This window comes from Perognathus longimembris, chromosome 23, assembly GCF_023159225.1.
Source record: "Perognathus longimembris pacificus isolate PPM17 chromosome 23, ASM2315922v1, whole genome shotgun sequence".
NCBI classification, from domain to species: domain Eukaryota; kingdom Metazoa; phylum Chordata; class Mammalia; order Rodentia; family Heteromyidae; genus Perognathus; species Perognathus longimembris.
Genome location: NC_063183.1, coordinates 21484191 through 21511252, shown reverse-complemented (window position 1 = coordinate 21511252; position 27062 = coordinate 21484191). Strand labels below are relative to the sequence as shown.

The following is a 27062-nucleotide window of genomic DNA, read 5'->3' as shown; positions in this document are numbered from 1 at the left end:
CAGCTCCCAACGTGTGCTAGCGAAGAAATAAAACCACCTAATCATGGTGCCAATTAATTCTGTAAACGTCAATGCAGTATATCAAAACAAAACATTTCCACAGCATCACAGAAAGACAGGATTCTGCACTTGGGTGCACTTTCTCTGACTGGCTATACCTCTAACTCTTCGATACTTTGACCCAGCCTAGTGCAATTACAAACAAGATCAATAAAAGACCTTTAGCAAGCGTAATTGATTCTCTAAGAAAAGATATTATAATCCATCAGCACCCCTTCCCCTTGGGCTAACATTATTTTCCCGCGTTTTCCCAATACCACCATGGTACCAATAACTCCTCTTTCTCACACTGCTTTCTCATCAGCTCAAATGCTGTATGTAATGCAGAGCAATTGCAAACAGGTTGTGAGTCTGAGAGAGAATTACTTGCAAAGTGCATGTAAATTATTAGATTACATTACAAGTGAAAGACTCCGCAGCAGGCCACCGGAGTGGAGCACTAATGTAGAACAAGTTGAATGGAACCCTTGCAGACAGACTCCTCCAATGTGATTTTTTTTTTCTTTCTAGTTTATGTTGGCAGGAAGGAGAACATGAGTAAATAGGAAGGGAGGGTGAAGAAGGATGAGGTGCTGAGGCTGAGAAATGTAAGCCGGAGAGATCACCGGAGCATGATGGGAAAGGAAGGAGGAAGCTACTGTGGTCCCAATGGCCAAAGGAGTGAGTGGGGCAACCAGTTGGGCTCACAGGCATAGTAGGAGTGAGGAGAGGGCAGGCGTAGGCAAACCCAGGCTCAAAGGTAGGGAGGGGAACATTAGGAAAGTTCAACAAGTATTTTCTCAAGCTAAACTTAAGTAACCCATCCTTTCCTGGTATACAATGAGAGATGGGAGTCAGAGGCAAGTTTCAGAAGTAGAACTATGCCAGGCACCGGGGGGCTCATGCCTGTAATCATGGCTACTCACGAGACTGAGACCTGAGGATCATAGTTCAAAGCCAGCCTGAGCAGGAAAGTCCTCAAGATTCTTACCTCCAATTAATCATCGAAAAGCTGGAAGTGGAACTGTGGCTCAAGTGGTAGAGTGCTAGCTATGAGTGAAAAAGCTCAGTCTCTTGAGTTCAAGCCCCAGAACCAGAAAGTATGCTCTCTTGTTTTGTTGTTTTGGATTGGGGCCTCTTAGCTTTTTTACTCAAGACTGACACTCTTACTACGTGGTCCACAGCTCCATATCCAGCGTTTTGCTGGTTAATTGGGAATAACAGTCTCATGGACTTTCCTGCCTGGGCTTGCTTTGAACCTGAATCCTCAGACCTCAAGCGTGATCTACCAGTGTCCAACTGTGGTGTGTTCTTATGAGGAGGACCAGGCTCACAAAATAAAACTACAAGTCAGGGCATAGGGAACTGACAGAAGGGGGAAGATTCATGCTTATTGAACGAGCAAGGCCCAGGTGTCAGGACTGGAAAAGACAGGGTCTTGGGAACTTGTGGGCGGAGAAGGGGGTCGTTACCTGGAGCTACATTAATGGCAGGATTTTGAATGAAGACGAATAAAGGGGAATAGATGAAGGGCAAAGGTAAGCTTGTTACAAAGTGACAGACATCAAAAAGGCCAAGTTCAATCACATTTAGAAAGACCACCACTTGAAGTGTCTGGTTGAAAGGGACCCAGATGGTGAGCGACACTGAAATATGCCACCACCGGAATGCAGAACGACTTTTAATGCCATTGTAATATTTTATACGCAGACTTGCCACCGGGCAACCTTGTAAAAGGCCTCAGCCTCTGCCTTGAGGAAAGCAGCCAGCTGGAGATAGACACTGCTTGCTGGGTACTCCTGGCTGAGTCCTTGTCCAGCCAGCACCAAGTATAAGCAACTCAATTCTACAGCCTGCATTTTGCTTTCTACTCAACCAGGACATAGGCACTAAACTTTTAGTCACTATTCTTATTATAGCTCAGAATGCCAAGGAAGAACAAGTCTTACTGACATGGCCACAGCTCGCTGGCTGCTTCCTACTTATTAATAAAAGATGCTCAGTGGGATTAAAAGCTAACAATGACTGACAATGTTTCACTAGTGATGCATAGCTAAAATAACTCACACTTCACTTTAATCCAACTTTACTTCCTAAGGCTAGGTTAATGAATCTACACATCCAAATACCCTGAAGGACAGGGACTTGATCTTGTGGCTTTTGGAACTTACAATCCTGGCACTACACATGGGAAGGAATATTAGATGAGGAAGAAGAAGACCTGGTTTGAGTCACACTTATTGGGAACATGATCCTGGACACATCATTAGACTTCTGTGAGTGTCTGTTACAATTTGAAGGAGCTGCTAGACTGGCTGTGGTGGTGCATACTTGTAATCCTAACTACTCAGGAGGAAGGGAGGGATGGATGGAGGAAGAGAGGGAAGGAAGGGAGGAAGGAAGGGAGGGAGGGAGGGAGGGAGGGAGGGTAGGCTGGGTTAGACGCTAAGCTCCATTTGATTTTAACATTTTAATAAACTAGGACCAGAACAGCAACAGAAAACAAGCATTGTATGTCTGAATGCAAATCCTCAAGCTCAGATGAGATGGCAAGCTTTAGAACATTCCAAAATCCTTTAGTATAGCCAAGTTCTCCTACTGATTCTCAGCAGGGGCTCAAGAAAGTCATGGACTCTTGCTAATCTTTGACTGGCAACCTTCACTGTCATTTTTTTGTCCCCACAACTTCTGGGCTAACACCCCGGTCTGTACAAAAAACTATTGGGATTTTCTCTCCTAGTAGGTGCATGTACGTGTGTGTGTGCACACCCACACCCACACATACATGCTTATACACAGTAGGTGGTTACATAGCAGAAATGGTAAAAATACAACTCTGGCATAACTTCACACTTATCACCAGTCCACGAATCAGGTGACTAAAAGAGGAATTCGTTTGGATGATTACATTATTTCGTTTGCCTGTGCTGTGTCCCAAGGCTTCATTATCTGGACAATTGAGAGTTAGAGGCTAGCAGCTCACTCTCCCTGGTGCCCTTGTCCTTTCTGAGAGAATAGTCCTGCCACATCAAGGCTCCTGGGAAATACACGTCAATCACGTGACCTCTGACTGGCCAATCGCTTTGTAACTAGCAAGTGAGACTGAAAAGCAATGCAGTTTAGTGAAGTAGGTTTCGGTTTGCTAATATACACAGTGTCCTCTATAGGAGGTTGAATATCCATTAATCTTCCACTCCTTTCCTAGCAATGGGTTCGATGATAGAGAACGAACGATACAAGCCTCCTTGATTCTGGAACAGCACAACCACTGCTTACCTTTCCTAAATCTCTGTCCATTGCTTCTGGTTTGTGTAAAACTAATTAGAAGAGTCAATAATCCTGTCTGACAATCTCCCAAACATAGTGGACTGTGGGATGGCTGAACATCACGTGTCCTTCAGCTCTGTTCCTGCTGGTTTTCCCAAGTATTCCCTTACCTGCCTTTGTCAATTGGCATTCTCCACAAGTGCGTCCGAACTTTTCTCAGTGTCAACTTTCCTCGTTTCGTTGCCCTTGTCGGATGCTAATTTCATTTTCTTTTACAGCATCGCCTCTTTTCCCTCTGGACAACCCCTGCATTTATCCCCAACCCACACTTCCCAGGCTTGAAAAGGCACGGCTCATCTCTGCACACTATCCCCCCCCAAAAAAAAAAATAAACAAGATAAAATATACTTCACCCAGTGAAACACACGTCAGCATGTGGCTCTTCCTTCTCCCTGCCGTGGAGAGAACTATCGATGCCTAGAAATATCTCTGTCACCTTTAGGAAAGAAGCCTTTACCGTAGGCTGTTTGTCAATTCATCAGGACGAAACAGGAGAAAACTACATTATGTATTGCTTGCTTTGGCCTCTGCGAACATACGTTTATAGTCTAGAAATTTTATTTTATTTTATTGTATGTGTTGGGCCTGAGGTTTGAACTCAGGGCCAGGCATGGTCCTGGAGCTTTTTCTGTTCAAGGCTAGTACTCTACCACTTAAGCCACAGTTCTACTTCTAGCTTTTTGTGGTTAAGTGGAGATACGAGTCTCACAGACTTTCTTGCGCAGGTGGACTTCAAGCCACAATCCTTGGAACTCCTGAGCAGCTAGGATTGCAGGCATGAGCCACCGATGCCCGGCCATACGTATACTTTTTATTTGTCTACAGTTCTCCACCTAGCAGCACAATGAATGCTTCCGACGGTGAAAACCACATCTCCTTATATATTCCAATGTCAAACTCTCTATTTTCTCCCTTCTTGAAAAACTTCCTCGCTATTTTTCGCTTGTTGATCCTTGGTGACATTCCTTGCTCACAAAGGAAGTCAAATAATTTTCATATTTCCTAATTTTTAGTCCCACGTCTCGTTTGATATGTGGGTTTCAAGGCTGTTTCTCTTCCCCCTGTTAAGCACAAACCCAGGCGTCACTCATTCCTGTCACACACATCACGTGTGTAATGCCATCCAGTTTCAGAGTGTCATTTATACAGTTTTATTTCTTCTTCCTTCTTTCACGCCCACCACTTACATACAGCAACTTCATGACATTTATATTTCATAAACCCCATCAGTATTCAGCCCAATCCTCCCCCAAAGTAAGCTAGATATTTTTAACAGTACACTGCCTCTCTCACTGACTTGAGGATCCAAAAAAAAACAAAAAACAGGGGGGTACCCTTCTAGGCACCCCAGAAGACTCCTTCTATGATGGTCTGTGCATGGACAAGACAATTCTTAATTAATGGCTTCACAGCCAATATGCCAACACACCCAACAGTAAATCCTCTTTCGCATCCTAGAAGTCATGGTTTAGTATGAGTTGGGTGGTATATGTAAGAAGGAATAGGAGTCCTACAATAGTCTGAGGTGACACGGAGGTGCTACTTACACACGTTGGCTCTGAGAACAAAGTTGATGTAAGAGCTAAAAAAATAACTCCTTGAAGTGTTAAAAAAAAAAAAAGCCAACACACAATATTCTTTGTATCATCATAATGTTTCCTTCATTCTCAACCTGGAGTTTTAGGGAAAATGGCAAAACTAATAATAATAAATAATAATAACTGTTCCTGGAATAGCCTGAGATTCTGTAAGGGGGAGGGAGTCGTAGCCCATCACAAGTACCCCAGGAAACCACAGTACCTCAGCATGCACTATAGGAAGAAATTCTCTAAGATTGAAATGTCAGTGAAAGCCTTATAAGTCTCAAGGAAAAACAAAACATTCGTCCGCTAACTCAAGAGGATGGTTACCTGGAATTCCTTTCCATATGAACATGTCAGAGCCCAGAGCGGACTGCCAGCCTGCCTCAACTGTGAGCTGTGGCTCACACATGTCACCTCGCGCCCCAGTTCCCTTCTAAGGATTTCTAGTCAAACTCCTTGATAGCTTTACTCCAAAAGCAATACATTATTATTATTATTACAATTTGCATGTCATAAAAGAATGGCAAGACTCCCAAGCCCAACACTATGACATCAAAGATCTGATCAAAACCTCACAGATCAGAATCACAGCAGATGGGAGGAACTAGGGAGGCAGCCCTAACGGTAAGGGCAAAGGTCATTTCCCTTCCTCCATAGAGAACCAAAGTCTTGGTTTAGCAAGACTGTCCACTGGGAAAATCTAAATGTTGTCTCCTGACACCCCCAAAATTCCTCCTTCTAGCTCTAGAGCTTCCTAACTTTCCCCGCTCTTCCAGTTCTCTTCCAAAGAGACTCCTTCAACTTACGTAAGAAAGAGGCAAATTTAGCTGGAGGTTCTATTAACATTACATAGGGGAAAACTGAATTATATGGTCGTTATATGGTGAAGGTATAACTTATCACAAATAGAATAGCCTTCTTGCATATTTGAGAAGGATCTGGTATCTTCTGTAGCTCCAGAGAAAGCATTAAAAACACTCTGGGTGTGGGTGAAATTTTTCTATAAAGTAAAACCTTCCATTAACGAGCAATGACTCAATGAATTTCTAATTTGCTGCTTGTAATTTCAAAAGCAAAGGGAGGCAAATAATAAAACATACTCTTGCTGAGGACTTAACAGAGAGAAAAAAGAGAAAAACCTCCACAATTTCCAAGCTGAGATCAAGACAGATTTAGTTCAGACTCTGACACAGTCTCCATTTTCAGTTTGGTAACATACGAGGAGAATTCATATTTCCAACAGTGACCCTGTGGCACTACAGGATTCTTAGACCTCGGGAAAAAAATTCAATTACATTTTCAATGTTCTTTGTAGGGTAGGAAAGGGGATAGCACATTTCAAAAACATTGTCATGGGAAAATATAAAAAAACTATTTCCGGTTAATCTACTGTGAGCCAGCAAAGTCAATCCATCAGGAAGGCCTTGCTACCCTTAGAGAAAAACCATAGGTTGTATTTTTTTTTTGTCAACAAGTGAGCACTGATTATCTGTTTTCTTTTGGGAACATGAAGAACAATGAGATTTTATTGCTTATCCTACAGCCTAAGTGATGGGAGAAAAAATAAATTAATCTCTCAGTTCCAAATGATACTTCTATTAAGAATTAGATATAGAAACTAAAAACATAAAATGATAGGCCAAAGAAAGAGGGAGAGAACAACAGAAAAGAGGGAAACAGTGAAAGGAGGGAGGGAAGGGAGTAGAGAGAGAGGGAGGGAAGGAGGGAAAGGAGAGACAGAAGTAGCAGTAGACCTTAAGTAGACCTTAAATTCTAAGCAAGGAAGACAATCTTCATAATCAGACATATTCTCTAGTGCTCGCTCCAATAACCCAAGGGCCTCTCAAAATGTCTATCTTAGCTCTGGAAGAATGATCACAAATCTGGATGGATGGGTTTGGGATATCCGTAAGGAACTGCATAATGTCAACCTCAAAGGCCTGCACCTTGGCTCCAAGAAGGCAGGTCCCATCTGGGGAGCGGTATGGTATCTTCACATCACATCTCTTCCCTCAGAAACCTGGAATGTAATTACCTATTTCACTTCTTCAGACACAGAACAAACAATGCAGCAGAGGAACTAGGAAGTTGGAGGGGAAAGAAGAGTATTTTTCTGAAAAGAAAAGGAAAGCAGTAGCACATGCTTTCAGTGTTCCTACTCTCTGAGCGGAATTCCAATGACATCCCATCCTGTCTGTCCTTTCAACATCACATCACAGGTTCCTAAGTGCATCTGATTGGAGACAGTCACCTGTGGCCCAGGGTGACGGGAAGGGGGCTCAGGAGTTTGGCTCACTCCCATCTGTCAGAGCCAACCCTGAGCCACAGGAGTCTAGTGTGAAAGCAAAGGTGGCTACTGTGTTCCCCCACTTCTGCTGCCTTGAACACTCAAGTGGAAGTAATCTGATCGTGAGAAGGTTTCCACAGTCTCCATTCACTGTCCACCTGCCGAAATAAAGACACTATCTAAAGCCAAGATCTCCTCACCAAGTCAATACGTTGTGGAAAATTCCAGCAAGTGACTAACATAAGAAGAATCTTCTATAAATGGTTTAGTAATTCAGGACTTGAATTCTGGATTAATAATTCAATTCTTTTTAAGAAATAAGGTGGGGGGGAAGCAACAGAAAAGGTTATAACTATTGCAAAATGCATTTTCTAAAAATTATTTCATTACATTTTTAAAGGGTATAATTATAAGTATTTTTATGAGCAATTTACCAGAAAATTAAAGTCCCTTTAGTTTGAAAAGAAAAATAATCATCATCATTTCATCCCTCTGGCAAAGGATTTTTCTCCCGGCCAGCAGAGCTTTCAAACTATAGGGCATCGTTTAGTCACTGTGGACAGCTGGGGTTCATGCCAGAAAAGTTCAAGGGAGAACCCAAAGCTGCAAAAGGTGCTAAATTGCTATGTAAGAGAGCCCTCTTGAATGTGAATCAGCAGAGCCTGAAGGCCAGAGAGGAGGAGCGGGAAACTGGCTTTCCAAATCAAGGAATTATATGATTTCTCAAAGTCCTCAGGACCACAAATAAAACTACGGGCCTGGTTAACCGATTTTTAAATCAATGTGAACTGAGCTTCCAGAAGGTTCCATCTCAACCCAACTAAGCTTTTTAGTGTTAATCCCATCTTTGGATTTTGATTTTTTTTTCCTTTGGGTTGGCCTGCTCCAAAAAGCCTTCCCCCTCAGCCTTCAACAGCAGTGTAGCAAAGTCACTGTGCTATGTAGTAAATTATCTGAGAAGCCACATACTGCAGGGTGGAATCTTGGAGTTTTTATTAGAGCATGAGCAGTCTGCAGGCAGCCAGTTGTTAGAGCGAGGGAACAAAGAACAAAAACAAGACCAACAAACCAATCCAGCTCCAATGGAGGGCTGACTTGGGACGCCCTTGTGACTGGAGATGAGCCAGGAGCCAGGACACGGGACACGAACATGGAGACATGTGGCATGGCCTCATGATACCTGAGCTGGCCTGGGTCAGGTCAAGGGGCAGGGTCACAGGAAGCTCCCAGTCCCAGGCACTTGACTGATAGGTTCAGTAACCTATAGGCCATGTGCCCACTCCTGTCTCCAAGGGATTCAGGAACACCCATCACCTGGGGATGGGACTTTCCATCCCTTAGGAATCCAGGCACACCCATCAGACAGGATAGCAGATAGTTCAACTCGCCAGGTGGCCAACGAGGGCGCTGGCCAGATCGGACCTCCATATTACAACTGTGGGGTACCCAGCCTGGTGAACTTAGGTTTAGTGAAGGAAAATATGAAGCTTCCAGCTTTGTTTTAAAAAGGGGGAAAGATGGCTGGGGATATAGCCTAGTGGCAAGAGTGCCTGCCTCGGATACACGAGGCCCTAGGTTCGATTCCCCAGCACCACATATACAGAAAACGGCCAGAAGCGGCGCTGTGGCTCAAGTGGCAGAGTGCTAGCCTTGAGCAAAAAGAAGCCAGGGACAGTGCTCAGGCCCTGAGTCCAAGGCCCAGGACTGGCAAAAAAAAAAAAAAAAGAAAGAAAAGAAAAAAAGGGGGGAAAGACGGGGAAAAGTGGTTGTTTTGTTTTAACAATAGCTTTGTCACCATGCTTAGGGCTCCTTGGAGACTCTGAAAGCCTTATTAAAGATTCAATCCAGACACTGGTGGTTCACGCCTGTCATCTTAGCTGTTCAGGAGGCTGTGATCGGAGGATTAAGGTTCAAAGCCAGCAGGGCAGGAATGTCTGTGAGACTAGTATCAAGTGGTTCAAGTGGTAGAGAGCTAGCCTTGTGCAAAAGAAGCTCAGGCCCAGAGTTCAAGCTCTAGGACTGGGGGGAAAAAAAGACTCCTTGAGGATCCTTTTTTTTTTTTTTAACTGTATATTTTATTGTCTCTTCTCTCTTCTTGGTACTGGGGATTGAACCCAGGATGTTGCACTTGCTAGGCAAGCCCTTGCCACTGAGCTATATCCCAGCACTCACTGGTGGGGTTCAACGCCCCCTTCTTCCTTCCTATGTTGCTTTTCTGCCTGTCCTTTCCTCTCCCACTTTTATTGTGATGTAAGGAAGGGGCTGAAGGATGCCTGACTTTATCAATAAATACCACCTAGAAAATGTTCATGTCTCATTAAAACTCCTACCATTCCCTGAGGATGGAGGAGGGTGGTGATCTTTTCAAATAAGAAAGTCTCTTTTTAATTTTTTTGGAAGCCTGGACAGGAAAGGTATCCAGCCCATTCACACTTGGATTCCCCAGAAATAAGAATTCAACAATTGCTTAAAGTCTACCTAGGTAATGTCTCATGAGGTCACCTCAATGTCAGAAACTCCAGACCACCATCTCTGTGGATTTCAAACCTTCTACACTGGCTGGGCCGTAACCCTGTCATGGCCTTTGAGGAAGACACCTCCGGCATGAGAAAGTTTCCCCGTTTCACCCAGGGCCCACAACTCTATGCCACCCTCCTTCAGGCTAAAAATGCTAATTACAAAGATGATGATGTTTGCTTTTCTTTTCCCAGAGTCGTGTGCCTTTCTGTTTTAAGTATTTAAGAAGTGTAATCACCTAGTGTGTAGGTTAATTTCTTTCCGATATTGTAATTTATGCAACATTAATACTGGATGCCAGCTCCAATTTTCTTAGTGCTTACACTCTGGGAGCCGACTTGCATATATTCTGCCAACTCCATTACATCATCTGAAACCCAAACATTTCTTTTTTTTTTTTCTCAAATCACTCTCAACTACCAGGCATGCTTTACACACACATTCTGGCTCTCCCTAGCTCTCTCTCTCCACGCACACACACACACCAAGATGGATACACCATGAAAAGCAGAAGCTACATCTGGGATTACAAAGTGTGCAAATGCACATCATTTCTGGAAGCTATTACTACTGCTGTGTTAGCTAAAGGATGCCTTCATGTCTGACCTTCCTCCTTCCATTCAGACTGTTATATAACCTAGTGCCTGCATATAGGATGCACGTTGTGGAGTCTTCGGCCCATACCCACCCGCCCCCCACCATTAAATCTCCTAAGAGAAATAGACAGGGTTTTTATTTCATTTTATTTGTTTAAAGGATGAAGGGGGGGGCAACCTTCTGAAGAGCTAGGGGATATAGGTCACCAGGTTAGCTGTGCAAATACATTTTACTCCAACTTTATCCCTCCTCCTTAAAAAAAAAAAAAAACTTGTTTGCTGAGCCTGAAGAGATGGGGGAGGGGGGCAGGAGATGGGACGTGGAGCTGGTGGTACTGAATGCCCCAGCCAGTTATATAATTTGCAAAAGCAGCAAGTTACACGGATTTGCTAAGTCGGTTCCGCAGCCTGCCACCCTGATCTTTTGCAAGAAGAACACCTTCTGGAAAGAATAACACCTGAAGATGCTAATACAAGGGGGGGGGGAGGGACGGGGGAGGAGTGGGGGCGGGGGAGGGCTAACCAGCCCCACACGAGAAACCGGCGAGGCTTCGGAAAATACTATGAATACCTTCTTTAAAAAGGAGAAGCAAGCAAGCAAAGCCTCAAACACATGAAGGGGATTTTCTCCAGTGTTTCTGATTAACCCTGTTACATAACCCGCTCGCATTCCAAATCCACCGTCTCAGGATCTAAATATACTCTTTTGCAGTACCAAAAGCGCTCCCTGCACACAAACTCTCCGGGCTGAGAGGCAGGTTGGGGGAGTCGGGGGGCTGGGGGCGGGGGGGGGGGGCGCTCAGCCCTCCACTCCCCTCCCCTCCCCTCTCCCTCCCTCCCTCTCCCTCTCCCTCTCTCTCTCTCACACTCACACACGCGCGCGCGTTTCTTTCTTCCGGACCCTCTGGATGTCTCCCCCCCCCCCATCCCATCCCACCCCACCCCACCCCACCCCACACCTCCCTTTCTCCCGCGGTTCAGCGTGGTCACTTCGGAAATCGCCTTTGACTGTGAATGTGTTTAGCGTCTCGTTGGGTCTCCCCCCCCCCCCCGCCCCCCGCCCCCGCCCGCCCGCCCGCCGCCAGTGTGGTCCCCGCCGGCGGGTTACTGTACTCGGATTCCGTGAATGGAAGGCGCCCGGACAGGGGGTGTGGCCAAGGTGGGACCCGACGGGGGGGGGGGGGGGAGTACGGTACAGCAGCCAGTGCGCGAGCAGCCATGTTCCCCCCTCCCCCTCCCCCTCAGCCCCCCTTCCCGGGGGGAGGGGGGTCGGAGCCGCCCCCCCCCTCCACGAGTCCGGGCACCCGCGCAGGGAGGGCGCCCCGGCTCCGGTCCCCCCCCCCCGTCCCGTCCCGCCCCGCCCCGCGGAGGAGCCCCGCTTCCTCCCGAGTGACAGGGCGTGATTTATCCATTATTTACAACAGTAATTAAAGCGGCCGCTTCCTCCCGGGCCCCGCGAACTTGAGGCGCAGTCACCTCGAGGAGCCTCCGCCGCCGGGGAGAGGAGGGGGGGGGAGAGAGGGAGGGGGGGGACGCCGCGGCCAACTCGGCACCTTGAAGGGAACACGGGGGGCGGGCGGGGGGCGCGCTCCCACCGACTTCACCTCGCCAGTGCCGGAGGAGGGGAGGGGGGGAACCGGGACGATCCCACCCAACCCCCCGCCAGGCCCTCCTCACTCCACCCCCCCCCACCACCACCCAGGGGGCCGGTCACCCGGGAGAGGGGCGGCGAGCACTCGGAACGCCCGGCTCGCTCCCTCCAAGCCGCCGTCAACTTGGACTTCGCGTCGCCCGGCTCCTGGCGGAAACGCACGGAGCCGCGGCGAAAGGGGGCGGGGGGCGAGCGGAGGGTTCCCGGGGCACGGATAAGTTGGAGGTGTCTTGTCTGTATCTAGGGGGCGGCTCCCCCCCTCCCCCCGCCATCCGGGAGGCGCGCAGGAGGAGGAGGGGAACCCCCCTCTACATCCGCCCCGGTGCGCGCACGCCCGGCCCCCCCATCGCGGGGCTCCGAACCCGGGTCCGAAAACTTGCGCATCTCTTCCCCCCCCCTCATACACACGCCACCCCCTCCCCACCCCCCCCCGCCCCGCGCGCGCGAGACAACTCGGCCAGCAGCAGCAACCTGGAGCGCCCGCACCCCCCCCCCCGCGGCTCCCCGCCGGCCCTCCGAACCCCAGCCCCGGCCGCCCGGCTCGGGAGAAGAAGGTACCCCACACGTCGGCCACGCCGGACCTCCTCGCAGCACACCCCCCATTCCCATCCCCGGGGCTCCCCTAAGATCGCTCACTCCTCCGGGCACCCCGACACCCACCCCCGAGCTCTCCTGCAGAGTGGGGGGGAGGGGGGGGGACGGGACGGAGAAAACACTGCCCGGACTCTTGACAGCAGCCCGGGACAGAACTGTCAGAGGAGAAGGTAAAAAGAGGGGGTGAGGGGGAGACAGACACCCATTATTTTTTTCTCCTTCCCCCCCCCCATTTTTTTAAAATAAAGGGCACTGCCGCTTTAAAAGTTTCTTTCCGGAGGGGGGGTCCCCCCCACTTCTCCGGCTCTCTGTATTTTGGGGGGGTGGGTGGGGTGGGGTGGGGAGGTGGAGCGAATTTTCATTTAGGCAACGCGGCTGGCTTTTCCCTCCAATCTTTTGCAAGAAAAAAAAAAAAGAAAACACACTCGCAGCCCGGGTCCGGGAGCCCGCGGCCGCCCGCCCGCCCGCCGCCCCCTTCCCCGGCGAGCCCGCAGCCGGCTGCAAAAAGTTTGCAACATTTCTTGGGGGGCGGACGGGGGGGAGGGGACGGGGGTGCTCCGAGCCCGGGGCGCCGCTGGCGAGGTCGGCGCGCGCTCGCCCGCGGGACACCCCCACCCCTCCCCTGTCCCCGCGCCCGGGCCGCTCGCCCGCCCGCCCCCCCCCCCTCCCCGTGGAGCGCCCGGCGGGCGGGCCCCCCCCCCTGCCGCCCCCTCCCCAGCCCCTCGCTCGCTCCGGCTCGCTCGCTCGCTCGCTCTCTCCCGCGCGCTCTCGCGCCCGCTCTCCCAGCCTCCTACCTCTGCTGGTGCTGGAATAGCTCTGTCTGCGTACCGGCCCGGGGGGTTCGCTCTTGCGGGCGGCGGATTCGGGGTTCAGCGGGGTCTCCCTGGAAGCGGCGGCCGGCTCGGTGCCGCTGCTGCCCGGCTCGCTGGCGGCGGGGTCGGGGGCTGCCGGAGCTGACTCCATGTTTTTTTTCCCAATGTAGAGATCGCTGGAGATGGCGAGCTCCGAGACTCCCTCTATCTTCTGTTTTCAGAGCAACTCTATGGTACCAAAAAAAAAAAAAAAAAGGGAGAAGGAGAGAGACGCGAGCTGGAGGGAGAGAGCGAGAGAGAGCGAGCGAGCGAGCGAGCCGGCGGGCGGGCGGGCCGGCGGGCGAGGGCGCGAGGGAGCGCGCCGGTGTCGGGGTGGACGCGTGTGTGCGCCCGTGCGCCCCGCACGGGAAGACAGGCGACTCTGGCCGGCCACAGGCAGCGCTAGCGAGAGCTTCTCCCCGCCGACCCCCACCCTCCCGCACTCCCCCCCCCACACACTCCAGACCCCAGGCCGGGAGAGACGCGCACACTGGCTGCCAATTTGGGGAGGTGGGGAAAAGGCGAGGGGGAGGGGGAGGGGGCGCCTCCTGAGCCCTCGTCTCTCCCCCCCCACCCCCCCCACCCCGCACCCCAGCCTCAAGGGACACAAGTGAAAATCGGTGAGGATGATTGGATGTCTACTTTTGAGACTCTTGTGTGTCTGTCTGTCTGTCTCTCCCTCTCTCGCATTCTCTATTTCTTCTGTCTTTCTGGAACAGGACTTTATTCCCCCATCGGCTTGGGAAGAGACAAATCTGGTTATCCAGGATGGAGGTGTGGGAGAGGGGTTGTAGGTAGCTCCCAGCTGGACCCTACCTAATGCTAGGGGTACATTTACATAAAAGAAAGGAGGGCCCAGCTTACACACCCCCCCCCAAAGAAAGAGCAGACACATGGACTTGGCACTTTCTCCTACGGGGTAGAGTGTGGGGTGAACGATACACCATTGATTGTAGTTCTGTCTGGGCATTTCTAGCCTTGGTTGCATTGTGTCTGTGTGTCTGAAACCAACTGAGTGTGGAATCTAATCAATCAAATCAATCAAAAGAAGTGTAGGATCAATCGCTATAGGTAGCCTATTTCTGGTGTGGCAGAGGGAGCTTTTAGCTTTTTTTTTTTTTTTTCCTGTTTTCCTCCTCGAAGGATCTAGAAACCATTTGGCAGGGTACCTGAGACTGAAGTAAACTTTGTCCTGTTTTTGTCGATGACTGTTGAAGCTGGATGAAGTAAACCTCACTGTGTCACCAGGCTTGGCTGCTGGTACTTTTGCTATTAAATGTGCAGTCTCATTTGTGAGAGATAGGTTACACTGGAGAGGTATTAACAATGTCAGGATTCGAAAATTCATATAATGAAGGACTCTTTAAGAAGTCAAATCCCTGTAGGCAACATGCATTCTATAAACCCCTCTTGTTGAAATACACGTGTCCTAGTAGATGTTTAAGGAAATTCAAAGCAAGCTGAGAAATGCCATCTGTGTACCCTTCATCCCCAAACCCCTCCATGAAGAACCAATATAAATTAGGCGGCTGAAAAATATTCAAGTGGTAGTAGTCTGAATTCTCTGCTTCGGTAGTCAATCTATTACCTTCTGCCTGCAAAGGCTCAGGGAAATCAGTCCATTTCCAACACACACCTGCACTTTACTTTCAAAAAGCTAAAAAAAAAAAAATTGACAATAAAAATATTATTACATACCAGAAGGTGGCATAAATATGTGTGTTTAAAGAGATGAGGGGAGAATTGGGGTGCTATGTGCTTTTGCTAACTTCCTAGTTTGGGGAAAAAATGCTTTTTAAAAAATAAAGGAGCTGGTGGCTTGCTTGCCTGTAATCCTAGCTACTCAGGAGACGGAGATCTGAGGATGGAAGTTCAAAGCCAGCTCAGGCAAGAAAGTCCATGAGAATCTTACCTCCAATTTTCCACCCAGAGCTGGAAGTGGAGCTGTGGTTCCAGTGGTAGTGTACTAACCTTGAGTCAAAAAGCTCAGGGACAGAGTCCAGGCCCCGAGTTCAAGCTCCAGTATTAACCTCCTCAAAAAAGTGTAAGGAGAGGGGCTGGGGGAAAAAAATCCCCCATGTGTCAAATTGCATCTTGAATTGACTCACAAAGCTATCTGCCATGGATTTGCAATAGTATATGAATCAGCAAGCTCGTGGTCCGTTGAGCAATCTGATGATTTACTAAACAGGATCCCGCAAGGATCCTGGTTTTTTAGCCTGCTATTGGTGCCCGTGTACAATGTACGATTCCCAACCCCAAAGTGGATGTGTGAGTTTTCCCTATATATCACAGAGAAAGCCATCACTTCCCATTGATTAGCCTGTTGGTAATGTGCTCAATACAGTTGACCTAACTGGTCCCACATGTGGGTTTTCCAAGTGTTTCCAAGTGCAGAGTTCACTAGACACATTCTTCCAGGAGAGTGCATATCTCAAATACATGTACTGCCCTGCATTTATTTTAGACTATTGGAAATATACTTTTACATTAAATAGCACCAGTAATTCTGTTTGAGGATATAAGGAGCCCCAAAGTACCCCTGGCTTCCTTTTTAAGCATCAACTGCAACTTGCTAATGTTTTTGTTAAGTTGGTTCTCAGAGGTACTCAACTGGCTCAGTTACTATTGCTCTTTAACCCTGGATAGATCTGCTGCTGAGAAAAAAAAGAAAAAGAAAAAAAAAAAAACCAGCCCTGGCTGACCTTAATCAATTATGATAGATTCTTTGTTCCCTGGAGGGAAAGATCCCAGCCCTCCCCTCCCATCCCACTCCCACAGAAGAAACATTTCTAACTCTCTAAGACAATTACTACTTCTGCAATTGAAAACAATTGGGAACTCAGGCACTTTCCCCAAGGGAAAACTAAAAGTGAGTTAGATACTTTCCTTGGCTGTCAATCATTGTTACTAAAGTGTAAATTACCTCAATAAGCAAAGCATTTGAAACCTGAAAAGCACAGTTGATTGGGTGTGTATTTCTTTCCTTCCCTCTTACTCCTTTCCGGAGTACTAATTAAGGCTTTCCAATAATATTTGGAAAGGTGGGAGCCTTCCTTTGACTCTGCACCCAGTCAGGGAGCATCAGAGTTTGTTTAAAGCAACGGTTATTTCACTTTTTATGACTGAGTTCTCTGACTGGTGATGGCTCAGAAAAGCCACATTTTGGCCAGGTGACAGTGGCTCACATCTGTGATCCTAACTAATCAGGAGGCTGAGATCTGATGGATCTCAATTCAAAGCTAGCCTCAGCAGGGAAGTCCCAGAGGCTCTTATCTCCAACTAATCACCCAAAAGCTGGAAGTGGAGTTATGGCTCATGTGGTAGAGCCCTAGCCTTAAGTGAAAAGGCTTAGGGACATCACCCAAGGCCCTGAGTTCAAGATCCTTTGCCAGCCCCCCCCCACCCCAACACACAATCAGCTTACATCCAGATCTTTGTTCCCCTCTCTTACTTCCCCTCCCCCACAAGGACCATCACCACAACCTTGCCAATCCCATATTCTTCCACATCCTATGGAAACCTCAATGTTAGATTTTTGTTTGGGGCGATTTTGGGGTCTGCATCTGGGGCTTGAACTCAGGGCCTGGGTACTGTCTGGAGCTTCTTTGGCTCAAGGCTAGAGCTCTACCACTTGAGCCACAGTGCCACTTCCAGCCTTTTGTGAGTAGCTTAGTGGAGATAAGTCTCATGGGCTTTCCCTGCCCTGGCTGGCTTCTAATTGTGATCCTCAAATCCCAGCCTCCTGAGTAGCTAGCATGAGCCTCCATGCCTGGATTAGCATTAGTTTCTCTCTCTCTCTTCCGCTCTCCCCCCACTTCTGCCTAGCCTAATTCTATACAGTACCTCTGTGACACCTGCTCCATCTCTCTTTATTCACATGTTTCCAGACATCCAGACATCCCTGATGTCACACACCATGGCAGTCACCTTCGGGGAAAAAAAAAACGGCCTTTGGTCTTACAACCACTCTAACTCTAATCCATTGTAGATACCACCGCCAAGTTAATTACCCTGAACTACAGCTCTCATTTCCCACCCTGTCACTCTCTGGCTTACAAGACTTTAATGGCTCCCCATCGCCTACCCAATTAACTACTAACCAGTCAGCACATATTCAAGGCTCTACCTCACTTATCAGTCAAGGCCCTCCCACACCAAGGATGGCAAGCCCATCTCATTTGGGGATTGGAAAGGATATGGGCTGAGATTGATTAATACTGTCTCCCATGGGTGGAGGATAAGAAGTGTGACTTTCATTGGAGGTTGAGTGTCTTAAGTCTCTTGATAATCCCCACAATCCATGGTGTGGCTCTTGTTAGTATTGCCCCCACCTTAGGTCCTCAGCCCCTCCCACTAGCCCCCAGCCCCACCCATACTTGAACTCCCTGCCCTAGAGCTATAATTGGCCTCTCCCACTCCCTACTCAGACCTACCTACTTCCCCCTTAGCCCCAGAGTTACATAAGCGACCACCTGGCTTAAGGCACAGAGGCCATATTGCTCCCTCTCCTGGGGGAGACATGGCCCCACTAATAAACCTCCTTATAAACCTTCTTCTCCAGTCTGGGACTAGCTCCACATGGTCCCCAGGGATGGCTGGGACAGATTCTTTCAGCCCTCATACCAGGCCACTCGGCAATGGTCCCTCCTCTTCCTACACAGATATATGTTGCAGGACAATGTCTCTTTTCAAGAAATGCCCTAAAATATGTAGCTTCCTTGATTTACACCAACCCAAGTGTTTGGACTATCTTAGTGCCTTGCTCCCCTCTGAAAACACTTGATGTGTTCTATCTATCTGCCTGTGCTGTGGGGACCTTGAACATTGCCTTATCCTCCTGGATAGAAGATAGGTTTCTTGTAAGATTTCTTCCAAGAAATGTCTTTGCCTATAGTAGTCTTTAGTACAGTTAGGTGAAATTGTCCACACACTCATTCCATTACTCCACAAGAATGAAAACATAAACATTTACTTATTTATTTTTGCCAGTCCTGGGGCTTGAACTCATGGCCTGGGCGCTGTCCCTGAGCTTCTTTTGCTCAAGGCTAGCACTCTACCACTTGAGCCACCATGCTCAAATGGCTCAAGCCGATTCCAGCTCTTTCTTTGTAGTAGATGGGAGAGAAGAGTCCCATGGACTTTTCTGCTCAGGCTGGCTTCGAACCATGATCTACCTCAGACATGAGCCTCTGGCACCCAGCTTCATTTCAACTTTCAGTCATTTGAAATAAGCCTTCCTGGATAGAAGACTCGTTGACATGCATGGGCTATTAAAATTTATATATGCAAAAAGTAAGTTGACAGTTATTTTTTTTGCATTTCTTGGGGAGAGAGAAGGGTAATGGTAGAAATAGAGAGTAGAGAATTTCCTTAGGAGAGTGGAACTTTCCACAACCCACAGAAGAACAAAGAAGACAGAAAATTAAAACTGAGTGCCCAGACAACAATTTTCCTTTCTTTCAAGAAAGCATGGAGAAACTGAAGCTTCTGCTGAAAATAGAAGACAAGAAGACACTCAGATGAATATGTAGAGTTGCTCCAAGGTGTGGGAGGGGCGGCACCTTGTTTCAGGGTTTGTAGGCCAGGTGGTCCCCAACCAGGAAAGCCCAGGACTCAAAGGGGCCTGGAGGGAACTCAGGAAAGGAATGGTTAGAACCAGAGGTCCTTTGGTGTGGTAATGGAAGAGCCACACTTGCCAGACAATGACTGATGAACGGGAAGACGGAAGCCCGCAGGGTCCACTGGGGTAAGCATCCATCCCAATGGCCAGATGAAAAAGCTAAAATAATATTTACTCATGGTCAGGTATGGACATTGATGACAATGGTTTTAGATATGGGTGAAATGATATGTATTATTCAAATATATTTATTCTTTTAACACGTGTGTGTGTGTGTGTGTGTGTGTGTGTGTGCGCCAGTATAAGGGCTTGAACTCAGAGCCTAAGTGCTGTCCCTTAGCTTTTTCACTCAGGTCTGGCACTCTACCACTTGAGCCACAGCTCTGCTTCTGGCTTTCTGGTGGCTAATGGGAGGTAAAAGTCTCAAGGACATTTCTGCCTTGACTGTCCTCAAACCATGGTCCTCAAATTCTCAGCCTCCTGAGTAGCTAGGCTTACAGGAGTGAGCCACCAACTGGTTTAGCTCTGGCTACTAGAACATTTTAAATTATTATGTGGTTTACATTGTAGATGTGCTAGCTTGGGATCTCTCTAGTACACAGTTTGTAGTCTAACAATTTAATAAGAATAATTGTTGCCAAGCACTGGTGGCTCACACCTGCAATCCTAGCTACTCAGGAGGCTGAGATCTGAGGATAGCGGTTCAAAGTCAGCCTAGGCAGGAAAGTCTGTGTGACCGATTCTTATCTTCAATTAACCACCAGGAAATTGGAAGTGTCACTGTGGCTCAAAGTGGTAGAGTGTTAGCCTTGAGTGAAAGAGCTCAGGAAGGTGACCAGGCCCTGAGTTCAAGCCCCAGGGCCAATAATAATTTTTGAGACTAGCTGGAGACACCTTGGGTCAAAAGCTAGTGTCCACCTGGTAGGGGTGGTTCATGCCTGTCATCTTATTCAGAAGAGTAAGATCTGAAGAATCAATGTACCAGCCTAGGCAGAAATGGGCAATAGACCCCTTCTTCAAAATAACCACCAGAAAGCAAGACTGGAGGTGTGGCACAAGTACTGGAGGTGTGGCTGAGCATGTATGAGGTCCAGAGTTGAAACCTGGATACCACCCCCCACCTCCCTTCACCCCCCCCAAAAGAATCAAGTTCTATTTATTCCAACTGCCCATAGACAATCATGCCTAGATTTCAACTTCTACAAACATTTTGTTTAAAAAAATACACAAAAGACACTGAGGGATTCTAAGATGAATCGGGCAGATCACATATACTCTTCGAGGACCTAGCACAAGTCTGTCAGCTCCCATGCTTTAAGACATGAAGCCACAAATAGAATAGAATGGGCCCAGGTTAAAGGCCTCAGAGGAAGCCAATGTTCCTCCAAACCTCGGTGGTTCTCCAGGTGTGGTCTCCACACCAGTAGCAGAGCATTGACTTGGAGATGTGTGAGAAACAGATTTGCAAGGTCCCAACCAAGCTTTCTGAGAGAGAAACTGATTCTGATCCCAACTAGTTTGAGAATCACTGTCCTAGACCATCTGACTCCTGAAGACTACTGATGCATGAACGCACATTTACGGATACCATGAATTCTAAAAGGGTTCTTGATCTTTTGGGAGGGATAAGGGGTACACTGGGGTTAGATACAGGGTCTTGTATTTCCTAGACAGGGGCACTACCACTTGAGCCTCTCCCCCAGTCTATGATTTTTTTTAGTTACTTTTTAGATAGGACCTCATGTTTTTGTTTTTGTTTTTTTTTGGCCTGGGCTGGCCTCCACCGCATGTCTCCTGATTAACTGGAATTACAGGCATATCTAGCTCATGAGGTTTCTTATGAGCGAGAGGACCCATGCTTTGATGTACTTAATCTTTTGATAATCACCTGCAGCCTACTGTAGACTTCCCCACACCATGTAAGGAATCTGCTATAATTAAACCTATGGATACCTCTCCACTCCCCACCACCCGGCATTTTGGTGGGAGTTACATCAAGGGAAACTTCCATAGAGATTAAATTTGGGGGAAAAAATGTTAAGGAAAGGAAAATAAACAAACAAAAGAGCTGTTAAACTTGCCTAGGGGGGCATTGATGGTTCACAATGTCAGTTTGGCCCTGGTGAGGCTGTTTAGATGAAGGCCCTGTGTAAAACTAAGTTAGGAAATCAGCAGGAACTATTTTCCAACATCATAGATCAGAAGGGTGAAAAAGATGATAGCCCTCTTCTAAAATCCCGTCATGATAGCTATTATTGGTCAAACTTTCCTTTAGAAAAAGCTCTATCTTGTGATTCCCTCAGGCCAGATTAAAATGTTAGTTTCTCTCAAATGTAGTTAACTATCTCATTAAATTGAACAAAACAAAACAAAACACATTTTTCCCCCTGTTTCAGGCTGGCTTGTTACTTCTTACACAAACATGACAGGATGTCAAAAATAAAAATAAAAACACCCCCAAACGCAGTAGCTTACAATTTTAGTACTTTCTTTCTCATACTGATGGTTGTAGGGGACTGGGGTTCACTAGGTTGGACCCCAGGGGCTGACCAGGTTGGGTATTATTCTCTATCCCTCTCATTTCTGCACAACAGTTGACTGAAGTCTGCTTTTCCTCACTTAAAACACAAGTGCACAAAAGGGCAGAATCCTTCCCCCACCCACCCACACCAGATATTTGCATATAACAGAATAGTGACATCTCATTGGTCAAAACAAATCACACGACCAAATCCAAAGTCAAGGGGCCGAGAAACATCTTCTAACCAAAGGACTGTGAGGAGGGTGGCCATGCACACCCTAGCTTGGCTCCTGGGGAGCAAGCAATTGAGGCCATTCAATCCACACCCCTCCCTGGTTTATCTCTAGAATCACCTGAGGAAAGTGCTAAGCACTGGAGTTCTGCCTCCAGAGGCTCTGGTTTATTCATTGGTTTGGGGTGCAGCCCCGGCCTGGGTGTAGTAAAAAAATCTCCCCCAAGTGATTCTGAGTCTGAGAGACAGTTATTCAACTGAATTAAACCCCGAATTTTGACCACAGCTTGGGGAAGAACCCTTTTCTGCTCATTTTTAGAAGTCTTCATCTTTTAAGATCGTGGACAGTGAAAGCCCATGAACAGCCTGGGGTCAGCTTCATGAAAAGGTATCATCAAACATTTTCTGGGTATTGAATTCTAGTGAACTGTTGGTGAACCCATGAAAATGGTGGTCGTTGTTAGCTGTCTCCATTTCTAGAGAATTCTATGGTATCATTTGAAGGTAAATTCGTATTTTCTCAAGGCAACGGGGCACTTACTCAGATCATGCATTGATCTATCATTTTGTATTTGTTTTCCTATTTTTCTGGATGTGTGCCATAGGGAAAGAATTTCCCTTTTCTTTCTTTTGGTACCTTCTGACATTCAGAGTTCTATAAATACATGAAAGTTATAGAGGACCATAGAATTGTTTCTGGGGACCATAGAAGGATGTTTTCTGAGAAGGCTGGTTTTCACTATGTATTTTGGAAAAGTGATGGGGGGGGGGCGGTTTAATTCAGAGCCTTCATCCTTCACAATAGAGGTTTTGCCAACTTAAAAAGCCTGTGAGTATTTTTTTTTAATTTTTAATTTAAAATTATCTTGTCATTTAGGTTTTTTTTTTTCTCTAGTGTTAAGAGTTTAAATTCAGGGGCTGGCACTCACTTGGCTAGTTTGCTTGAGTAGTGTTCTTCCACTTGAGCATGCCAGATATTTTGGTGATTAATTGGAGATGGAGTCTTCTGGACTTTTTTGCCTTCAAACTGCAATTCTCTGGATCTGAGCTTTGTGAGTACTAGTATTACAGGTGTAAGCTCCAACACCTTGTTTCTTCACTAATTTTTTTCATACTTTTCAGTTTAGAGTCTTTGTAAACCACATAATGACAACATTTAAACCAAAACATTTCATCTACCTTATTAATTTTTTTTCTTTGTTAAGAAACTATTTTAGGACCAACACATTTTAGAGAAAATCTACAGTATCTTTCAGGAATTGTCCAATGATCAAATAAAACGTCTTCCTACAGTTCCCCAGGATTGGCTGTCTGCTTCTTAGACTAACTCATTTGTTAGTAACAGAACATTAAACATCATCTTGCCTCTTTCTTCCTCCCTCAATTGATTGCTGGCTGACAGGATGCTTGCGATTTTGAATGGCTAATCAAATTATTAAGTTTTTGATGAAATTCTGTAATACTAACTGAACACTGGCTAAAAGTGCATGAGACTCCATCTCAACCTATACAATGCTGAGTTTCAGGATTGTGTGCCTGTTATCACAACTAAGTGGGAGATATAAATAGAGGATCATAGCCCAGGGTACACTTTGGCAAAAGGAGGATTCTATTTGAAAAGTAGTAAAAGCAAAAAAGATTCAAGTGGTAGAGCATCTGCTTAGCAAGTATAAGGTCCCAAGAACAAGTCCTAGTATCACCCAAAACCCTAATAAACATGCCCTGTTTATAGCTTTACCACTATAATGCCTGACATATACAGTGGCCCATAAATATCAAGAAACCCTAATATTTTTTCTTTGCTCAGCAACTGATTAAACCTTTTATGTAGACTGTTTCATTCAATACTGTTTGTCACATCGCGGTGGTTGTCCTGTCAGTGCCTAATCTACGGTTGGGAAAGTTGAGGTCCAAACTCAACAGGCCCAGAAATAGTGGAATCAAGATTTGATCTCATGGGGCTGGGGATATGGCCTAGTGGCAAAGAGTGCTTTCCTCATATACATGAAGCTCTGGGTTCAATTCCCCAGCACCACATATACAGAAAATGGCCAGAAGTGGAGTTGTGGCTCAAGTGGCAGAGTGCTAGCCTTGAGCAAAAAGAAGCCAGGGACAGTGCTCAGGCCCGAGTCCAAAGCCCCAGGACTGGCAAAAAAAAAAAAAAAAAAGATTTGATCTCAGAATCATCAGAATGGGAAACCTGTGCAAAGACCTAAGCCCTGATCTTAGATATAGCCAATTGCTGGCTAAATGAATAATTGAATCACTGAACCCAAAACTTTTCCTATAAAAGACTAAAAAATAGCAGATTCCTTTAAAAATCTGACTACCTGGGAAGCTAAGATCTGAGGATTGCAGTTCAAAGCCAGCCCTGAGAGGAAAGTCTGTAAGACTCCTATATCCAATGAGCCAGCAGAAAGTAGAGAAGTAGAAATATAGGCATAGCTTTAATAGTAGAGTCCTAACCTGCAGTGAATAAGAGAAGGGGCCCAGGCCCTGAGTTCAAGCCCCAATCATGAAATATACACCTACACACACCGAAAGAGAAATAACAGAGGTATGGCGAGAGAGACAAGGCAGGTCGAAATCAAAGGCCAGTTCTGGAGAAATATGGGCCAGGATCCTGGACTGTGAAGGAGCAGGCGGGACACTGTCCTCTAAGATGGGAAGGTCCCGGGGAAAGTCATTCCACCTGAGAAGCAAAGGCTGGAATCCACCCCTCCTCCATGAATTAACCTCGGCTCATTGTCTGCACACCCAGAAGCCCAGCCATGGGATGCTGAGGCCTCAAGAGCCATGCTGGTCCCCTACCCCCACCCCACGGTCCCTGTTTCTCACCCTCAGCTCTCCAGGCATCATGGCGGTGGGAGGGGGAGGGGGGGTGTCTGAGTGTACATTTCTGGACGTGAAGGGAGCTTCTTTACAGATGCACACTTGCTTTCCAAGTCACCAGGGTACCATTTGGTAAATTGCTCTACTGCAAAGCATCGAATAGTACCCTAGTGGCCTCACAGACGGATTGTATCCCTAAATGTGTTTAATTTATCTCTGGGGGGAATTTACACCCTGGGAAAATCTGGTTAAATATATAAATGAATCTTCTAACCAGCCACGATGGAAGATATCATAAAATCATAAAGCCAGAAGGCTTCCCAAGAGCAACAGGTCCATCCCCCTTCCCAGCACATGCGTACTGCCTATCCCAGGCAGGTGGGCCTTTGGGCGGAGTCTAACCGGGCATGCTGTAGAAGGTTCCAGCATGCCATTCCACCCTTCGACCTTCTGCTCCTCTTATTTAACTCCCTTTGGCAGTGGCTTGGGTTCGTTCCAGCTGTCTCAGCTCCCAGGGGAGATGGGGACACATGATCTGCAACATCCCCTGAGTCAGAACTTCCTGGAGTTTGACGACATTTGTCAAGTGTCTCCTGGGATCCAGAGCTTTAGGGGCTAAGAGCCAGCATAAAGATCTTCATTCTCATTCCTCCGTAACTGTTGGGCACTGCTGAATTGGTCTGGAGGCGATGCTCATCTTTTCTGTCACGTGGTAGGAGCTACAGCAAGTCACTTCAGCTGACTTAACTCTAGGGGAACAGGGAAGGAAAATCCTAACCAGGTGTCCCAAAGGAATCATGGGTAATACCTGACAAAGCATCCCTAATGAGGACCCCAAGGGATATTCTTGTGCAGGAGCTTATTTGACAGGAGGGAAGTTCAGTGTACTTTGTGTCGGTGTGTGGGGATGGGTGGGTATACACGATAGGAAGATGGTATCTCTCTCTCTTTTTTTGGATTTTATGTGCAGTTTCGGAGTTAGGTCCATTTTAAAACAGTCATATTCCCCCATCATGGGGCAATGACAAAAATGAAAGGACATGACATAGGGCAAGTGAGGTTTTAATTCAAGAAGCCATTTCACTTAGGATCCATTCCTGGATCCATGCATTCCTGAATTCTCCGTTGCATGTTGAGGGAAGGCAATGCCTGGTGTTGAGATCAAAGGCCTTGGAGTCCTTGAAGGAGATGGTTAGTTAACAGACAAGTGTCCTGTGATGCCTTAGGCAAAAGGTTGAGCATGGAGACATGGGAATAAAAAGGCCTAGTTTGCATCTCTTGTTCTTTCTTCCTCATGGATTCTCTCTAGCTGCAGTGGCCTCTTGCACAGGACTTCTGAGAAGCTCAGCAGGGATCCATGTACAGCCTTGCAGCCTCCACAAATGCCCTACTTAGCAAACATTGTCTTGCCACCAGAGCCCAGAGGAATCCTGAATCTGGAGAGTTAGGGAGGATTCTGCTGGAGAAAGTGGCTCCTGCTTTATGTCTTGAAAGAGGACTATGAGTTAGAGAAGGAAGGTGGGAGGCTAAAGATCTTCACAGCACAACCAGAAGCAGAATATCGCTGGGTTCACTTGGCCATTTGTTAGCTGAGTGATCTCAGGTGAGTAATTCTGCCTCTTCAGTTTTCATTGGCTTTTGAGGGTTGGGGGGGTTGAACTTAGGATCTTATACTTTCTAGGCTTTCTACCATTTGAACCATGGCTCTAGCCCAGCATTTTGATAAGTTAGCTGTAGATGGAATCTTGTGGAATTTTCTTCCCAGACTGGCTTTGTACTACGATCAAGATCTTTAATTCCCAAGTAGCTGGGATTATAGGATGAGCCACCAGGACCTGGCTGACTTGTTCCATTGCAGAGCCAGTAACAGGTTTGTGGAAGGAATGGAGGGTTGAGGTGCCAAGGCATTTGTACCCCACTACATTCTCACGAATGCTTTAGTTTTACAATAAGCAGGAGCTCTTCATGGCCTTTCCTCCATGCATACTGAGTATGAGAGGAAAGCAGTCTCATGAGCTGGGGTTGAGGACAAGGGTAAAGAATGAGCTGTGTGTTTGTTTTGAGTTATAAGAGGTCAGCTCCTTGGTGGCAAAGGAAGGTAATTGACTTATAGTTTTCACTAAACTTAAGAGGCTTTAGTCTGTGCCAGATGAAAATTAAATAATTAGCAAGGAATGCTCAATTCCAACATCCTCGGCCAACTGCCTGTTTCTCCATAAAGATGGGCCCCAGGGGAACACAGAGAATGTAACTGCAATTAAATAGGCACATAAACCTTGCAGAGAACGTCAGGACAGAACCAGGGCTTGGCTGAACTGGTTGTGGTATATCTACCATTGCCCATTCATGGTAGAACCCAAGGGGTTATGGGCAACCTCTGATTTATTCTGTGATGTGTGGTGCACACGC

The 27062-nt window shown here is 47.0% G+C and overlaps 1 protein-coding gene across 1 annotated transcript in view; it reads right to left on the bottom strand.

Moving 5' to 3' along the window:
- Rora (RAR related orphan receptor A) overlaps positions 1 to 13632 on the bottom strand; it is a 711223-nt gene extending 697591 nt beyond the window's left edge. Inside the window, exon 1 of the mRNA XM_048332970.1 lies at positions 13389 to 13632. Within this exon, the coding sequence (XP_048188927.1) occupies positions 13389 to 13557 (169 nt within the window). The 5' untranslated portion in view covers positions 13558 to 13632. The remainder of the gene's footprint in view (positions 1 to 13388) is intronic.
- Positions 13633 to 27062: the final 13430 nt, after the last annotated feature.